The following is a 19252-nucleotide window of genomic DNA, read 5'->3' as shown; positions in this document are numbered from 1 at the left end:
GTAGCTGCTGAGGGGTGGGGTTAAGGAGATAGGTGGGATGGACTGAGAGTAGCTGAGGGGTGGGGTTAAGGAGATAGGTGGGATGGACTGAGAGTAGCCGCCGAGGGGTGGGTTTAAAAGTTCATGTTGTATAATAGTTATGACTAAAAACACGATTTATAATGTGTAAGTACTATCTATCTATCTGGTTTGATTCCAGGCTGTATCACAACCGGCCATGTTTGGGAGTCCCATATGGCGGCGTACAATTGGCCCAGAGTCGTTTGGCCGGCGTAGGCCGACATTGTAAATAAGAATTAACTGACTGACTTGTTGTAATTATTTAATTGACTTGCCTAGTTAAATAAAGATAAAATAAAGATAAAATAAAAATAAATAAATAAATCTAGATGTAATGTACACTGAACTAAAATATAAATTCAACTTTTTAAGTCGTGGTCCCATGTTTCATGAGTTGAAATAAAAGATCCAAGACATTTTCCAAACTCACAAAAAGCTTCTTTCTCTCCAAAGCTGTGCACAGTGAGAATTTCTTCTTTGCGAAGATAATCCATCCACCTGACAGGTGTGGCATATCAACAAGCGGATTAAACAGCAACCGGCCTCACAACCAAAGACCACGTGTAACCATGCCAGCCCAGGACCTCCACATCCGGCTTCTTCACCTGTGGGATCGTTTGAGGAGGGGTGAGGGGGTAGAGTATTTCTGTCTGTAATAAAGCCATTTTGCAGGGAAAAACTCATTCTGATGGGCCAGGCCTGGCTCCCCAGTGAGTGGGCCTAAGCCCTCCCAGGTCCACCCCATGGCTGCTCCCCTGCCCAGTCATGTGAAATCCACAAATTAGGGCCTAAGGAATTTATTTCAATTGACTGATTTCCTTCTATGAACTGTAACTCAGTAAAATCTTTGAAATTGTTGCATTTATATTTTTGTTCATTACATATACAAATATCAAATTACTTTATTCTTGCTATGTAACTACTGTAAAAACAAAACATGTATGAATGTAAGAACAAAGTTTATTTTTGTCCTCTGAAGAGGGGGGGGAATGTGTGGATGGGCCCCAAAAAACTCACAAAATTAACATTGAGAATTAAATACATGATTTGGCATATTCTTCATTTATCTGACTAGAACAAAATGTTTCTCCTTATCATGATGTTCAACGTTGAATCGACCACAGATAAATTGCATCGTTCCTGTGAGATATTGATCATTCACGGGATCAGTGGCAATTTTAGCATGTGAATCTTGATGGGGCAAACATATCCTCAAATAAATTGATGCATGCCAGCAAAGCCACAACAAAACACAACACTAAACAATACATTCATTTCACTTTAATGGTGACAAACGGTGCCCACAAACTGCTAAAGGCCAACATAAAGCTCAGTGGCGATTTTAGCATGTAAATCTTGGTGGGGAAAACGCCTACATTTGTTTTTAGGTGCATGCCAGCAAAACCACTACACAACACAACACTAAATAATACATGAATTGCACTATTAGGGTGACAAATGGTGCCCATAAACTGTTAGGGCCTACATAAATCAGTCCCAACACCTTACCACTGCTACACCAGGCTATCAGGGGAGCCTTGTCTGGCAGTGAAACAGTTCATTCAGCCTCATTTACTGCCTTTAAAAAAAACATAGCTGATATGGCTGACTTGCTTAAACAAATGTGGTTCCTACTGACAATTGAGATGTACAAACTATGGCATAAGGGAACGACAAGTGGACAAGAGGCAATCCGTAATTTCGATGAAGACCATTAATGAGCGAGCTAGGAAATGTACGGGCTATAGACTACATGTGCACCACCAAGTCAGAACAGTAGGTTAAGTTAAGAGGGGGAAAGGTACCAAACGATTAGGGTTAGAGGCACCTGGGCTACTAACAGCTTACTACACAACATACACTTAGTGTTACTTTCTTAGCTACAGTATACATATCTCCCTGGCATTAATACATAATTTATGCAGCAGCATACAAGCCATTTTTGGACTCACCTTGTTGTGCTGTGTTCACTTGAACAGGAAGGTGGCCCTTCTTTGTGGGCAAATTTTGTCATCAAACTTTGTCAACAAAGTCTGGCATTCTTCGGATATATGGTGCTTTCAAGACAACTTGGAACTTGGAAAGAAACAGGGTTGAATCATGACATCAGTGTTCTTTAGGTCGGAGCTCTAGAAGGAGGCCTGAGTTCCTGACTTGGAATTCCGAGTTGGATGAACGTTCAAAACGTATTTTCCCAGTCGGAGCAAATTTTTTTCAGGGTTCCCAGTTGTCTTGAACTCAATGAAGTCTGAGATTTCCCAGTTCTGAGTTTCCAGTTGTTTTGAATGCGGTAGAAGTCATGCTGGATTTGACTGCATGGCCAATATATTCAACCTTTTCTGGCCCATGACATGTGAAGGAAGCTTGGAAAAGAGACCCTTAAACCCAGACTTGGACCACACCCACTGCACTGAATAGCAGGCTACTGATTGCTTTGCAATGCTTGCAGTTAGCCACTGATCCCTTACAAACCACTCATTGTTGAATTAGATATTTCCAACTTGTTGTGTAATGTTTATGTCCAATGGACGATGAGCATCGATACGTTTTACCTATAATTTATCTTCATATGACAAAGATTGAAAAGGATTTGCCAGTAGATTGTCGACTTCATTCATGATGATTCATGATGACTGCTTGTCTAGATTGATAGCTAATATTTTGAAAGTATGATCTTGACATGATCATCCAATCAAAGCTACGGTAGATTTTATGTGATTTGACGTCATTTTATCTGTGGCCAATGACCTTTAGCCTTCTTGGATGGGCTTGAATTTTCCTGCTCTCCCAGTAGATTGTGCGGTGACTATGAGTGACCAGAACACTGAGCCAATCACGGCGCAACTAGAGAACATTACCAACCCCTACGCTCCGTATTTTCCGCTCGCTGCCCCACCACCACAGAAAGCACTGAGCTAGGCTGAAACACCTGCATTTTGGAGCTGCCTTACTCAAGAAAGCAAAAAATAGAGTTTGTATGCAGCTTTATCAACTCTATTATTATCATTTTTTTACATTGTTTGCAAACTGATATGTGACACGTATTAATGCCAAAATAACATGCAAAACAAGGATTTATTTTATTTTATATATATAAAATAGGTGGGGCTCTGCCCTGAATGACGGGTCGCCACTGCACAGGATGCATTAATAACCCAACCCATAAAGATTTAGCAAAAGAATGGAGGGAAGATGACCATAGCAAATTATTTGATAGACGTTGGGCAAAAGTTCTGATATATGATAAGGTTCCATATGAGTGGTCAACCATCAGAGGAACACAAATTCATAGTCATAGAACTAGAGATTGAGAATAACCCCTACCGGTTACAGTTCARTCCAGACGCCATGTCACATGAAGAGGTCTGGGTGGATTTGTGTCGCCACCTAGTGGATGAATGCATAACTTCTCTAGAATTTATAGGCACGCTTGATTTAACTCGCCTTGTCGCACCATTTGGGCAGAAGTTTCAGTTTTGGGTTCATTCCATTGGTGCTGAAAAAGAACAGTGCCCACCAGGTGAAGCTGTCACTGTATTGAAGCCATTGGACACTGTTTCAATAGTGAAACATTTAGGTAAAACCATACAAAATATATTTACGTCACCAAATAATTTATTCAAACACACTGTTTTGCAATGAAGGTCTACAGTAGCCTCAACAGCACTCTGTAGGGTAGCACCATGGTGTAGCCTGAGGAAAACTAGTTTCTGTCCTCTGGGTGCATTGACTTCCATACAAAACCTAGGAGGCTCATGGTTCTCATCCCCTTCCATTGTAGCAAACTAATTATGACAGCCTCCGGAGGACATCCTCCAACCTATCAGAGCTCTTGCAGCATGTGTTACTTTTTATTTTTTTACTTTTGTTTATTTAGTAAATATTTTCTTAACTCTATTTCTGTCATGTGTGCTCCCTCTCCGGCCTCAATGTCACCAGGCTGCTCTTTATGTCGCACACCTGTCACCCATCATTACTCGCACCTGCGCGTCATCAGACTCACCTGGACTCCATCACTTCCCTGATTACCTTCCCTATATATATATAATGTCACGCCCTTTGGTTCCTTCCCCAGGTGTTATTGTTTCATGTCTGTGTTTCTTGGTTTACGTGCGTTTATTTACTAAAACACTCACTTCCTGACCTCACTTCCTGACTCTCAGCACACATCATTACAATTTCTTGAACTGCATTGTTGGTTAAGGGCTTGTAAGTAAGCAAAGAGTAATTTGATGAACTGACATGTCCACCTAATCAAAGGATCAGAGAATGAATATAGTACTGAAAGCATAAGCTACAGCTAGCCTAGTAGTGCAGAACATGTGAGTAGTTGACTAAAAGTGAGAAAGATGATAGTTAAACAGTTTTGATCAAATCATTTTCAAAAATGGAGGGGAGAGTTTTCACTCACTTCGCTAGCAAATGCAGTTAGCTAGCTAGTTTAGCCTACTCAAACAGAGGGATGCTATGTTAGCCAGCTGGCTGTGACTATCCAACACTGGAACTCTTCCAAGTCAAGGTAAGCTTTTGGTTTTACAAATGTATTGCCACCGGAGCCCGCCGGTGTAACTGCTAAACTGCTTACTGACTGTACTGCATGATTAGAGCGGGTTTACTAACACGTTAGATCTATTAACTATGTTGACTATGACGTTGCTTTAGCTAATATGGTGACAATGATGTAAGCTGTATGTAGCGGTTATGATTTGAAGGTTTGGCTTGGAAAGTTTTTTTCACCTGGTCAGACAGCTGATGTGTTGCGCACTGAAGTCCACAAACAAAGAAAAAAGGTGAGATGAGGAGAGTGTAGAGATGCGAGAAGGAATACAACGAGCTGTTTATTTGTGACTATGAAAGTGAACTGTTTGTGTGTGATCAGGGGTGTATTCATTCTGCCGATTGTGTTGAAAAAAAATAATTAAACGCAATGTAATGGGGATTAACATACCTGATTTTGTCCTTTAGAAACTGTTTGCAACTGTCGGACTAATGATTAAACCCTGATCTAGGGTGTAATCAAAACTTGGTCCTGCCCCAGTTTTTTTCCCTAGTACTACACAACTGATTAAAATCATCAAAGCTTCATGCTGAATTGGTTATTTGAATCAGCTGTGTAGTGTTTAAGCAAAAAAACAATTGTGCACGGAGACTGAGTTTGGGAAACCCTGCACTAGATCAGCTAGATACAGGCTAGAGTGTGCAAGGCGGTATTACATGTGTCTTTGTCTGTCACCTCAAATCTCTCGACCTGTGTGCACCTAAGTTGTAAACTTTCATTCGTAGGCTAGGTTGTAACAACCTATGATGGGTATATGGAAAATTTGAGTATCATGTGATAGCCTAAACCTATTGTAGCCTAAACCTACATTGAACTGGATGAATGTTAATTATATTCCAGTCATCCAATAAGCTGTAACAGAAATAAAGCCATGCCCCCTCACAAACAAAAAAAGTTGTCCTCCCTCATCTTAAACGGCACCAACCGCCACTGGTATTGATGTGGGCTCTTTGAAAGAGACCTTGGTCTCAGCACGACTTCCTCTTAAAAAATAAAGCTTATATTTAAAAAAAAATATTAAAGTGTGCTGGGAGAGCTAAACCAAGTGCAACGAAAAATACCCCCGTCAATTTCGTTCGGGGCATGATCCGGCGTGTTGCTGCTACGTCAAATTTCTTACCAAGCATGCCCATAATCRGAATCTACCACACGTCTCGTATTGGCTACATTTAGAACGACAGGTAAACGCATACTCCACAACAATTGGTTGTAGACTCAACTGCTTAGAATACAAAMATTTGATTGGTGACAAATTTCCTCTCGCCGTAAATTAATTGGTTCATGCATCTCGGGTGGAAAATCACGATAGGTTGTCCATGTCCCACAGTTGAGACCGGTAAAAGAGCAGCCGAACACGTTGTGCGGTGCCCTGCTAGAACAATCATTCTAGCTACCGCCTGGCATAGCGGAGGTGATTCAGTGAAATCACTTTATTAACTATTTGAACAATTGCCTCCTGGTAAGTACAACACCCAGTGTAGCATTATTGAATAAATATCCGCTGCTGTAATACCCGTAATCTAACGTGAACGCTAGTTCGCATGATTAAGCTAAAGTCCATCTTGGAGTTGTGTTAACTAACGCTACCTATCTAGAAAATTCGTGTCTTCAAATATTCAATGTGCGACTAATGACATTGCATCGGATGACGTGGGTTAAATCAGTCGGCCAATGCCCAAATTGACTGTCTAAATAGTCAGCTAATCCGATGGTTGAAAGAATGGCCTTTCCTGATTTTAGCTAATGGAACGGCTAGCGAGACATGGTTGCCCAGTTAGCGGTGGGTGTTTTTAGTTTTTTTAACCATCCAACGCCTCTTTGTTGAAATGTTTACAATAATATCAGTTTGATGTCGGAGATTAAGTCGACTGCTGTTTAGACTGTTAACTAGCTAGCCGAATAAACTCTGAACGGATAAAGGTAGCCGTAGCTAGGCTAGGAAATTAGCTAGTTAGCCAGCAGCATTCTATTCGCCGCACGTGCTGGTTATGAAAGATATAGCGTAGCTAGTTCCAGCTGTCAGTTGATTGGCTAATGGGATAGTTGTCTGGACAACTACATAAACACTTTTTTTTGCAGGCCAAAACGTCATTTCTATATTTGTATTTTATTATTTCTGTCTGTGGCGTGACCGGTGTTGCATCTTGGCCTTTTTTTAGGCAGACACTATTAGCTAACTAACGTTAGGTAACTAGCTTAGCTGGGTGGGTCTGGGTGACCATTTGTTTCCCACAATGAATTTCATACTACTATGAACTGAAACGAATTCTTGGTTGAATTGACTAGATAGCTAGCTAGTTAACCGTAGACCAGTTGGAATGCAAATTATTTATGCTCTTGCACAGCCTCCTGTAACGTCCTCGGATTGCATTTGTCTCATGCTTGGCTGTGTATATATATATTTCAGCCACACCCGTTGCTGATAGGTGTATAAAATTGCGCACACAGCCATGCAATCTCCATAGACAAACAATTGCAGTAGAATGGCCTTACCGAAGAGCACATTGACTTAAAACATGTCACTGTCATAGGATGCCAACAAGTCCGTTTGTCAAATATCTGCCCTGGTCAACTGTAGGTGCTGGTATTGTAAGTGGAAACATCTAGGAGTAACAACGGGTCAGAAGTGGTAGACCACACAAGCTCACAGAATGGGACTGCTGAAGCGCGTAGCGCATTAAATCGTGCATCTTCTGTTGTAACACTCACTACCGAGTTCCAAACTGCCTCTGGACGCAACGTCAGCACAATAACTGTTCGTCAGGAACTTCATGAAATGGGTTTCCATGGCCGAGCAGCTGCTCACAAGCCTAAAATCACCATGCGCAATGCCAAGCGTCGGCTGGAGTGGTGTAAAGCTCGCCGCCATTGGACTCTGGAGCAGTGGAAATGCTTTCTATGGAGTGATGAATCATGCTTCACCATCTGGCAGCCTAACGGACGAATTAGGGTTTGGCAGATGCCTGGAGAACACCACCTGCCCCAATGCATAGTGCCAACTAACGATTTGTAGAGGAATAATGGTTCGGGCTAGGTCCCTTAGTTCCATTGAAGGGAGATCTTAATGCTACAGCATACGATTCTGTGCGTCCATCTTTGTGGCAACAGTTTGGGGAAGGCCCTTTCCTGTTTCATCATGCCAATGCCCCTGTGCACAAAGCGAGGTCCATACAGAAATGTTGTTGATCGGTGTGRAAGAACTTGACTGCACAAATCCCTGACCTCAACCCCATCGAACACCTTTGGGATGATTTGGAACGCGCGCCAGGCCTAATTGCCCAACATCAGTGCCCGACCTCACTAATGCACTTGTGGCTGAATGGAAGAAAGTCCCTGCAGCAATGTTCCAACATCAAGTGGAAAGCCTTCCCTGAAGAGTGGAGGCTGTTAAAGCGGCAAAGGGGGAGAAGTTCAATGAGGTGTCCACATACATTTGGTCATCTAGTGTATCTTGACTATATGGCTAGGCTAGTGGGATTTCAGACTGAACAGAACAGGTGCAGATAATGTGTATGCAATCTACCCAATTTAATTTGAGATCAGACTTATTCACATCCAGTCAACTATCAACACCATGACAACCACACCATGTCCCTGTTTCAGTTCTCTCCAGCTGACCAAAGAAATGGTGATGGAGAAGCCAAGTGCCCAGCTCGTCGGGCGGGAGTTTGTCCGACAGTACTACACACTACTCAACCAGGCACCCGACTACCTGCACAGGTAAAGCCAATACAATACTACACACTACTCAAACCAGGCACCCGGGACTACCTGCACAGGTAAAGCCAATACAATACTCACACTACTCAAAACAGGCACGCCGACTACTGCACAGTAAAGCCAATACAATACTACACACTACTCAACCAGGCACACCGACTACCTGCACAGTAAGCCAATACAAATTACTACACACTACTCAACCAGGCACCCGACTACCTGCACAGGTAAAGACCAATACAATACTACACACTACGCAACCAGGCACCCGACTACCTGCACAGGTAAAGCCAAACAATACTACACACTGACTCAACCAGGCACCCGACTACCTGCACAGGTAAAGCCAATACAATACTACCCACTACTCAACCAGCACCCGACTACCTGCACAGGTAAAGCCAATACAATATACACACTACTCACCAGGCACCCGACTACCTGCACAGGTAAAGCCAATACAAGTACTACACACTACTCAACCAGGCACCGACTACCTGCACAGTAAAAGCCAATACAATACTACACACTACTCAACCAGGCACCCGACTACCTGCACAGGTAAAGCCAATACATACTAGACACACTACTCAACCAGGCACCTGACTACCTGCCACAGGTGAAGCCAATACATACTACACACTACTCAACCAGGCACCGACTACCTGCACAGGATAAGCCAATACAATACTACACACACTACTCAACCAGGCACCCGACTACCTGCACGGTAAAGCCAATACCAGTACTACACACTACTCAACCAGGCACCTGACCTACCTGCCACAGGGAAGCAATACACAGTACTACACACTACTCAACCAGGCACCGACTACCTGCACAGGTAAAGCCAATACAGTTACTACACACTACTCAACCAGGCACCCTGACTACCTGCAACAGGTAAAGCCAATACAATACTACACACTACTCAACCACGGCACCCGACTACCTGCACAAGGTAAAGCCAATTACAGTACTTACACACTACTCAAACCAGGCACCGACTACCTGCACAGGTAAAGCCAAATACAATACTACACCACTACTCAACCAGGCACCCGACTACCCTGCACAGGAAACCAAACAATACTTACCACACTTACTCAACCAGGCACCCGACTTACTGCACAGTAAAGCCAATACAATACTACACACTACTCAACCAGCACCCGACTACCTGCACAGGTAAAAGCCATATACATTACTACACACTTACTCAACCAGGCACCTGACTACCTGCACAGGTAAAGCCAATAAAAACTACACACTACTCAACCAGCACCCACTACCTGCACAGGTAAGCCATACAGTACTACACACTACTCAACCAGTCACCTGACTACCTGCACAGGTAAAGCCAATACAGTACTACACACTACTCAACCAGGCACCTGACTACCTGCACAGGTAAAGCCAATACAGTACTAGAGAATTCTTCCCAAACCAGTATCTATTCCATGATCTGCTTTCATATATTAGTGGGCTATCTATGCCTCTAATTAGACAAGAAATAACTGATTTTTCAACTTGTTTTAGGTTTTATGGGAAGAACTCTTCCTATGTACATGGAGGTCTAGACAACAATGGCAAACCAGTGGAAGCGGTCTACGGACAGTCGGTGCGTACTGCAAAACTATTTCCCTAAATTATGTTTGCAATACTTAATGAAACCTTAGTGAAGCAGTAATATAGGTTTAATTTGTAAAACATCCAATGTGACACATCCACTTATGATTTTATGGCATTGCTCTATCATTGTTATTAAAGATGGCTAATGTATTGTCAGTTAGGCATTCTGATACAAGGCTAACACTTACGTTTGAGATTCTCATCAAGGTCTTTATTTATGTGAAAAGGAGATCCATAAGAAAGTGTTGTCCCTGAACTTCCGTGACTGCCACACCAAGATCAGACATGTGGACGCCCATGCGACCTTGAACGAGGGCGTGGTGGTGCAAGTGATGGGAGAGCTGTCCAACGACATGCAGCCCATGCGAAAATTCATGCAGACATTTGTGCTGGCCCCTGAGGTAGGTCCTTAAACTGTATAAATTGACTTTTGTCCTTGAAACGTTTTCATTATTGTGTTAGTGTCCAGTTCAGCTATAGGGTTAATTTTGTGTTGAAACTCAATGACGTTGGTGTTTCAGGGCACTGTAGCAAACAAGTTCTACGTTCACAACGATGTATTCCGTTACCAAGACGAAGTGTTTGGGGATTCTGACTCAGAACCCCCTGAAGGTGAGCCTGTTAAAGATTAGGAAGCTGCTTTACGGTTGGCTGGGTGTTTCATATGTCATTTACTTCTCATGACTAATACATAATGGTTAGAAGTGTTGCTCTTATTGAACTCCGTCGCAGTGCTTTTTATACATACATTACCTCGCATATGGGTCAACACTAGTATTATGAATAATATGCCTAAAATGGAATTGGTATTTGATTCAACCCCAAAACTGCTGTAAGTGGGACTCAATGTTGTTGCCGTTTCAGAGTCTGACGAGGATGTGGAGGAGATGGAGGAGAGGGTACCATCACCAGAGGTGACCCAGGAAGAGGCTGCGGCCTTCTACGAACAGACACCATGGTAAGGGAACTTATCCATCTTCTCTTCACCTGTCTAGGAGGAACCCCTCGCCAACAGCCAATGAAATTGCAGGGCGCCAAATTCAATCAACAGAAATCTCATAATTCAATTTTCTCAAACGTACAGGTATTAGACACCATTTTTACCTCTCTAGGGTACGTGGGATGGTAGCGTCCCACCTCTTCAACAGCCAGTGACACTGCAGGGCGCCAAATTCAAAACAACAGAAATCCCATAATTATAATTCCTCAAACATACATGTATTTTACACCATTTTAAAGATACACTTGTTGTAAATCCAGCCACAGTGTCCGATTTCAAATAGGCTTTACGACGAAAGCAAACCAAACGATTGTTAGGCGAGTGCCTATTCWCAGAATAACACAGCCATTTTCCCAGCCAACGAGAGGATTCACGAAAGGCAGAAATATAGATAAAATTAATCACTTACCTTTGATCTTCATCAGATGACACTCATAGGACTTCATGTTACACAATACATGTATGTTTTGTTCGGTGAAGTTCATATTTATATCCAAAAATCTGAGTTTACATTGGCGCGTTACGTTCAGTAGTTCCAAAACATCCGGTGATTTTGCAGAGAGCCACATCAATTTACAGGAATACTCATTATAAATGTTGATGAATACAAGTGTTATGCATGGAATTTTAGATTCACTTCTCCTTAATGCAACCGCTGTGTCAGATTTCAAAAAAGCTTTACGGAAAAAGCAAACCATGCAATATGAGGTCGGCGCTCAGAGCCCAATCAAGACAAAAATATATCCGCCATATTGTGCAGTCAACAGAAGTCAGAAATAACATTATAAACGTTCACTTACCTTTGATCTTCATCAGAATGCCCTCCCAGGAATCCCAGTTCCACATGTTTCTTTTGTTCGATAATGTCCATTTATGTACAAATTCCTCCTTGTTGTTTTAGCGTTCAGTACACTTTCCAAACTCACGCCGCGCGGGCAAGTCCAGTGGAAAGAACGGACAAAGTTAAAGTTATTACAGTCCGAAAAACATGACAAACGAAGTATTGAATCAATATTTAGGATGTTTTTAACATAATTCTTCAATAATGTTCCAAGCGGAGAATTCCTTTGTCTTCAGAAGTGCGATGGAACAGAGCTCGCTCTCACATGAACGTGCATGGTCAGCGCATGTTCAGGTCATGGTAGACCTTACTCAATCCCCTCATTCGGCCCCACTTCACAGTAGAAGCATCAGACAAGGTTCTAAAGTCTGACATCTAGTGTAAGCCTTAGGAATTGCAACATGACCCATATCCCACTATCTTCAATAGGGAATGAGTTGAAAAACGACCAACCTCAGATTTCCCACTTCCTGGTTGTATTTTTTCTCAGGTTTTTGCCTGCCGTATGAGTTCTGTTATACTCAAGACGTCATTCAAACAGTTTTAGAAACGTCAGTGTTCTATCCAAATCTACTAATAATATGCATATATTAGCAACTGGGACTGAGTAGCAGGCAGTTTACTCTGGGCACGCTTTTCATCCAAACGTGAAAATGCGTCTCCCTATCCATAACAAGTTAATATATCATCTTAGTCTTGACTAGATCAGCAATCCTACTCGACTTTTTTTTTTATCCTCAATGTTAAGTCTGTATTACTGTCGCGTGAGTTGTGGCAAACATGCCCTTCATAATAGTGACGGTATGTTAGTGAGAGTGTCGGATATGGGTGTGTAACGCATTAGGATCTCCACCGGTGCGTTTGGATTATTGTAATTAATCCTAACAAAATAGAAATTACCTTGTTAAATTGTAATCACGTAGAACAATGTTCTCATACCAACACTGACGGGAGTTGAAAGCAGAACATTGCCCGTTACGTCTTCATCCCTGCTATAAATGAATATCTTTTTTTAAATGCTTAGAAGAACAGCTCTCCAACACGGTAATAAAACACAATTCCCACTATAATATTTGTGTATTGTTGCTAATTACCTGTCCTATGGACCATTTGCATGAACATTTAAATAAATGAAACRGACGTTTTCAAATACAATTGCAATCTAGGCCTTTCTCATTTAATTTAGCCATTAACATTTTTTTTTTATTATTGTTATTGGACATTTTTGCAAATGTTGGGGAAGAAAAAAAATACTGAAATCACTTGCGTACAGTACCAGTCAAAAGTTTGGACGCCTACTCATTCCAGGGTTTTTCTTTATTTGTACTATTTTCTACATTGTAGAACTATGAAAAAACACCTATGGAATCATGTAGCAACCAAAAAAGTGTTAAACAAAACAAAATATATTTGAGATTCTTCCAAGTAGCTACCCTTTGGCTTGATGACAGCTTTGCGCACTCTCGGCATTCTCTCAACCAGTTTCACCTGGAATGCTTTGTCTTGAATGAGTTCCCACAAATGCTGAGTACTTGTTGGCTGCTTTTTCTTAACTCTGCAGTCCAACTTTCAAAATTCTTGAAATGTTGCGGATTGAGTGACCTTTGTGTCTTAAAGTAATGGACTGTCGTTTCTCTTTGCTTATTTGAGCTGTTCTTGCCATAATATGGACTTGTTTTTTACCAAAAAGGGTAATCTACTGTATACCACCCCTACCTTGTCACAAAACAATGGTCTCAAATGCATTAAGAAGGTAAGCAATTCCACAAATTGACTGAAGGCACACCTGTTAATTGAAATGCACTCCAGGTGACTACCTCATGAAGCTGGTTGAGACAATGCCAAGAGTGTGCAAAGCTGTTATCAAGGCAAAGGGTGACTACTTTGAAGAATCTCAAATATATATATATTTTTTTATTTAATCCTTTTGGTTACTCAATGATTCCATATGTACTATTTCATAGTTCTGATGTTTACAATGTAGAAAATCGTTTTTTTTTAAACTATAAAAACCCTGGAATGAGTAGGTGTCAATGTTTGACTGGTACTRTACATTGAACAAAAATATAAATGAAGCAACTTCATTTTACTGAGTTAGAGTTCATATGAGGAAATCAGTCAATTGCAATAACTTCCTTAGGCCCTAATCTATGGATTTCACATGACTGGAAATCTGTTGGTCACATGGTCATGGTATCTTTGTGCATTCAAATTGCCATCAATAAAACAGTTTTGTTTGTTTTCCGTTGCCTGCCCACTGCCACCATGGGGCACTCTGTTCTCAACGCTGTCATCAGCTAACCGCTCGCCCACACAATGCCATACACGTGGTCTGCGGTTGTGATGCCGGTTGTTCATACTGACAAATTCTCTAAACCGTCAGCTTATGGTAGAGAAATGAACATTCAATTCTCTGGCAACAGCTCTAGTGGACATTCCTGCAATCAGCATGCCAATTGCACGCTCCCTCAACTTGAGACGTCTGTGGCATTGTGCTGTGACACAACTGCACATTTGTGGCCTTTAACTGTCCCCAGCACAAGGTGCACCTGTGGAATGATCATGCTGTTTAATCAGCTTCTTGATATGCCACACCTGTCAGGTGGATAGATTATATTGGCAAAGGAGAAATGCTCACTAACAGGGATGTAAACTAACTTGTGCACAACATTTGAGAAATAAGCTTTTTGTACTTTTGAAACATTTCTGGGATATTTTCTTTCAGCTCATGAAACATGGGACCAACACTTTACATGTTGCAATTATATTAGTTCTGTGTGAGTGAATACTGAGAGCTAGCGCTCAAGTATGTGGACACCTTCAAATTAGTGGATTCGGCCATTTCAGTCACACCAGTTGTTGACCGGTGTATAAAATTGAGCACACAGCCATGCAATCTCCATAGACAAACATTGGCAGTAGAATGGCCTTACTGAGGAGCTCAGTGAGTTTCAACGTGGCACCGTCATAGGATGCCACATACCCAATAAGTCAGTTTGTCAAATTTATGCCCTGCTAGAGCTGCCCCGGTCAGCTGTAAGTGCTGTTATTGTGAAGTGGAAAGGTCTAGGAGCAACAAACACTCAGTTACAAATTGGTAGTCCACACAAGCTCTCACAATGGGACCGCTGTAAAAATTCTGTCCTCGGTTGCTACACTCACTACCGAGTTCCAAACTGCCTCTGGAAGCCACGTCAACACAATAACTGTTTGTCGGGAGCTTTATGAAATGGGTTTCCCTGGCCGAGCGGCCGCACACAAACCTAAGATCACCATGGGAAATGCCAAGCGTCGGCAGTCCAATGGACGAATCTGGGTTTGGCGGATTCCAGGAGAATGCTACCTGCCTGACTGCATAGTGCCAACTGTAAAGTTTGGTGGAGGAATAATGGTCTGGGGATGTTTTTCATGGTTTTGGAGAGGCCCCTTAGTTCCAGTGAAGGGAAATCTTACCCCTACAGCGTACGACATTCTAAACAATTCTATGCTTCCAACTTGTGGCAACAGTTTTGGGAAGGCCCTTTCCTCTGTTTAGTCAAGATCGGTGTGGAAGAACTTGACTGGCCTGCACAGAGCCCTGACCTCAACTCCATCGAACATCTTGGATGAATTGGAACGCCTGCTGCGAGCCAGGCCTAATCGCCCAACATCAGTGCCCGACCTCACTAATGCTCTTGTGGCTAAATGGAAGCAAGTCCCCGCAGGAATGTTCCAACATCTAGTGGAAAGCCTTCCCTGAAGAGCAGAGGCTGTTAATAGATAGCAAAGGGGGACCAACTCCATATTAATGCACATGATTTTGGAATGAGATGTTCGACTAGCAGGTGTCCGCATACTTTTGGTCATGTAGTGTATGAAGAGGGACCAACTCCATAATAATGCCCATGATTTTGGAATGAGATGTTTGAGCAGGTGTGTAGATAGAGAACCACCATTTTAGCATAATGTGGTAATATGCATCATAACGCTGAAGGCACTAATGCCGAAATGTTGGTGGTTTACCAAATAAATGCGACATGATTTTTCTAGCCTACAGTTTAGTGTTAGTCGGCACCTCTAACTGTTTTGCACCAGCTCATGCCTTTCACCAGAATATTTGTTACAGTAACATGGATGGTAGCATGCTGCAATGCATATTCTCCTTTTTCCTAATCTCAAATTAGAACGTTAGTTTCTTTATGAGGAGTCTATGACCAGAATATGCTTGAGGTTATTATTAGATCTGTGTCTGGGCTATTTCAGCACCGAGCCAGAGGGGCTAGTGGAGGAGGAGGTGGCTGTAACCCCAGAGCCTGAACCTGAACCTGAGGCGGAGCCAGATCCAGACGTGGTGGATGGAAAACCGGTCCTGGAGCCAGAGACTCAGCAGCAGCAACGCACTACAGAGGAGCAGGGAGAGAAGTGTCCTGTCTCCTCACCCCTGCCCCCTGCCACTGCTGACCCTGCCCCCGCACCTGCTGCTGAAGATAACCGGGTAGGGCTCAACCCTCATTTTGGCTACGGTCATGTCAACGTGGTGGTCAGGTTTCCATGTGTGACCTGGCTGTCTAATCGTTTCTGGATGCTGTGTTTATAGCTGGTTATCCACTGTCAACGCTGAGGTCACGAGGCAATCCCATGTGTGACCTGTCTACACATATTCTGTTTTGGTTTAACAACCATTTTGGTTGCATGACAATCAGCTTTGATAGTTGTTTATTTACAAAATTGGCGATTTGCTGAGAAATTCCTTTTTTTCTTTTKCCTCTTGATGTTCTTCATTAGTTTTACCTTGCATCTAGTGGTTTCCCTGTACAGCTACCAGACCTCATTCAGCTTGATTTAATACCGTCTGTTTCGCCTCTCCTCCAGCCTTTCTCCTGGGCGTCTGTCACCAGTAAGAACCTTCCCCCTAGTGGAGCTGTCCCTGTCTCAGGCATCCCCCCCCACGTCGTCAAAGGCCYCTCGGCACCGGTATGTTAACTTTGTTACTTTTCTCAATGTAAAATAATCTATTAAATACCCGTAGAAGAAACAACTACATGTATTATATTGATTACTAAGAGGGCTGAAATCTCCTATTACGTCTCTAGCATGTATCCTACCAGTTGAAGAAAAACGATTAGGTATAAGAAATACATTTGTTGACTTTCTTTTTAATGAACGTTCCTCTTAAAGGGCAATGAACACATTCAATCAACTGGTTATGTAGCTTGGAGTCTGTCTCATCTTGGTCTTCTAGCCTGGTTTCTCAGGGTCTTGTCTTGGTGCTTTAGCCCAGGGTGGAGGTGAAAACAGAAGCCACAGCACAGAGAACACAACCGAGAGGAGACCAGAGACCACGGGAAGCACGGCCAGGCCCCCCACCAGTCAACAGAGGACCCCGACCAGGAGGTACCGTCCACCAGACAGCTGGGTTATGTTTAGGATGTAGAAAACAATTTGAAATGAAGTGAAACTGGGCGGAACTACCTGACATCATCCAATAAGAACAGATTTTTTATTTTTTATGTTTTGCTACAGTGTGCTGTCTACATTGAATGTAATCCGATCTTTGTTGGTCTGGTTTGTTTGAGGAAACAGCAGACATGTGGATACAGTTGCATGTCTGTTACTGAAGTGATCTCTCATGCCTCTGTCTGCTCTTGGTTTGCAGTGCGGGAAGGAGAGCAGGGAGAGTCGTCGGAGGTTCGCCGTGTGGTGAGGTATCCAGACGCTCACCAGCTCTTTGTAGGAAACGTCCCCCATGATGTGGACAAGGCAGAGCTCAAGGAGTTTTTCCAACGTATGTCACATTTTATTTCAAAATGGTCTGCAAAGAAAGTGTTTTTAATGAATGGATTTGTATGCCTTCAACTGACTGCTAGGGTGTAGTAGTGCCAGATTTAGATGGCTAGTCTTCATTAATCATAGTCAGTCCCCCCCCCCCATGACCTGTAAAATGGGTTTGAAATAATTGATTAGAATCATTGTTATTTTATGTTAAATGATCTGTGTCCCTGCCACAGAATATGATACATGCTTTACAGCAGCTGAGGTAATTGATTGAAATGGTTGGTAATGTTAATATGATCTGGTTCCTCCTACAGAGTATGGTACTGTGGTTGAGCTGCGGATCAATAGCGGAGGGAAGCTTCCCAACTTTGGTTTCGTGGTGTTCGACGATTCAGAGCCTGTACAGAAAATCCTAAGCAGCCGGGTAGGAATTATTTTCAACATGTTTTCATTACAAAGTCCCATGCTGATTTGATGAACCCAACTCCAYTTTGTCAAGCCTAGGATTCACTTGGATCTTTACAGTTTGTGATCATATGAATGAGTGTGTACTGACAGTCCTCTTTCCTCTGTAGCCCATTAAGTTCAGAGGAGACATCCGACTGAACGTGGAGGAAAAAAAGACGCGCTCCGCCCGGGAAGGGGACCGGCGAGACATCCGCCCCAGAGGTCCAGGTGGCCCCGGAGGGCCCCGAGAGAGGATAGGAGGGCCCAGAGGCCCCCCCACCAGGGGTGGCATGGCACAGAAACCTAGCTTTGGCTCTGGGCGAGGTACTGGACCCAGCGAGGGAGGTCGTTACATGGGACCTCGTCAGTGAATGTCACTCTGAATTTGGTCTAATGTACCATGCCAGCTACAGCTGCTGATGTCAGTCGCCTCGAGTATTGTACAAAGATGGCTTCTCCATCCCTCCCTCCCGTTTGCAATTTGTTTTCTACCCTTGGATTCTGGAATGTGATCCATCTCTCCTTTCTCCCGACGTTGACATGATCTGGACTTTTCTCCTCGTCTTTTACGTCCTGAACTTGAATTTGTGTAAAGAAAGTAAAGAGTCTAAACTACCTACTTGAATTGGAACAACCCAGTTTGGTTTTGGCGTTCTCTCCCTGTTTCTTAAAGGAACGTGTATGTTCTGCTTGGGCAGTCCTGTGTATTGCTACCACTGTCTTTTCAGGTCAAGTATGGTTTTATTTTAAATTGCGAAATTGAATCATGGTTGTGAATGGTTATTATCGAGCATGTAACAAATCCTGTCTGCCTTTCACTGACGCACTTCATCATGACAATACCAATCAGCTGATGAGAGAACTGAATAAACATTATTTACTGTTTTAAACATGAYTTCTGTATTTTATACATTGAGTTGCTTTTTCTGGACTTGTTTTCTGGACACGGATCAAGGAGGTTTTTGGTGGAGATTGTCCATTTGAGTTTGTTTTTAACTTAAGTGCAGGTATAGCCTTAATCTGTGTCTGGGAAACTGCCCCTATATACACTGCAAAAATATAAATGCCACGATTTCAAAATTGTTAGTTACATGTAAGGAAATAAATCAATTGAAATAAATWAATTAGGCCCTTATCTATGGATTTGACATGACTGAGAAGACGCGTGCATCTGGTCACAGGTTCCTTTTAAAAAGTAGGGGTGTATCAGAAACCCATTCGGTGTCTGGTGTGACCACGT

At 42.7% G+C, this 19252-nt stretch overlaps 1 protein-coding gene across 8 annotated transcripts; it reads left to right on the top strand.

The window, feature by feature from the left end:
- Positions 1 to 4127: 4127 nt before the first annotated feature.
- Positions 4128 to 18902, top strand: LOC112069664 (ras GTPase-activating protein-binding protein 1). 8 transcript variants are annotated; one of them, XM_024137026.2, is made up of 12 exons: positions 4128 to 4579; positions 8222 to 8338; positions 9878 to 9959; positions 10198 to 10371; positions 10492 to 10582; positions 10835 to 10928; positions 16054 to 16285; positions 16663 to 16764; positions 17067 to 17184; positions 17447 to 17575; positions 17880 to 17989; positions 18141 to 18902. In XM_024137026.2, exons 2-12 carry the CDS (start codon positions 8244 to 8246, stop codon positions 18381 to 18383), a joined length of 1470 nt encoding a protein of 489 aa, XP_023992794.1. In that variant the 5' UTR covers positions 4128 to 4579; positions 8222 to 8243; the 3' UTR covers positions 18384 to 18902. The 8 variants fall into 8 exon arrangements, with proteins under 8 accessions (XP_023992794.1, XP_023992793.1, XP_070294746.1 ...); XM_024137025.2 differs by lacking the exon at positions 4128 to 4579 and adding an exon at positions 5926 to 6077; XM_070438647.1 differs by lacking the exons at positions 4128 to 4579; positions 8222 to 8338 and adding exons at positions 9205 to 9225; positions 9513 to 9526.
- The last annotated feature ends 350 nt before the right edge of the window (positions 18903 to 19252 follow it).

This window comes from Salvelinus sp. IW2-2015, unplaced genomic scaffold, assembly GCF_002910315.2.
Source record: "Salvelinus sp. IW2-2015 unplaced genomic scaffold, ASM291031v2 Un_scaffold1073, whole genome shotgun sequence".
NCBI lineage: Eukaryota > Metazoa > Chordata > Actinopteri > Salmoniformes > Salmonidae > Salvelinus > Salvelinus sp. IW2-2015.
This window is presented reverse-complemented; position numbering and strand designations above follow the sequence as displayed.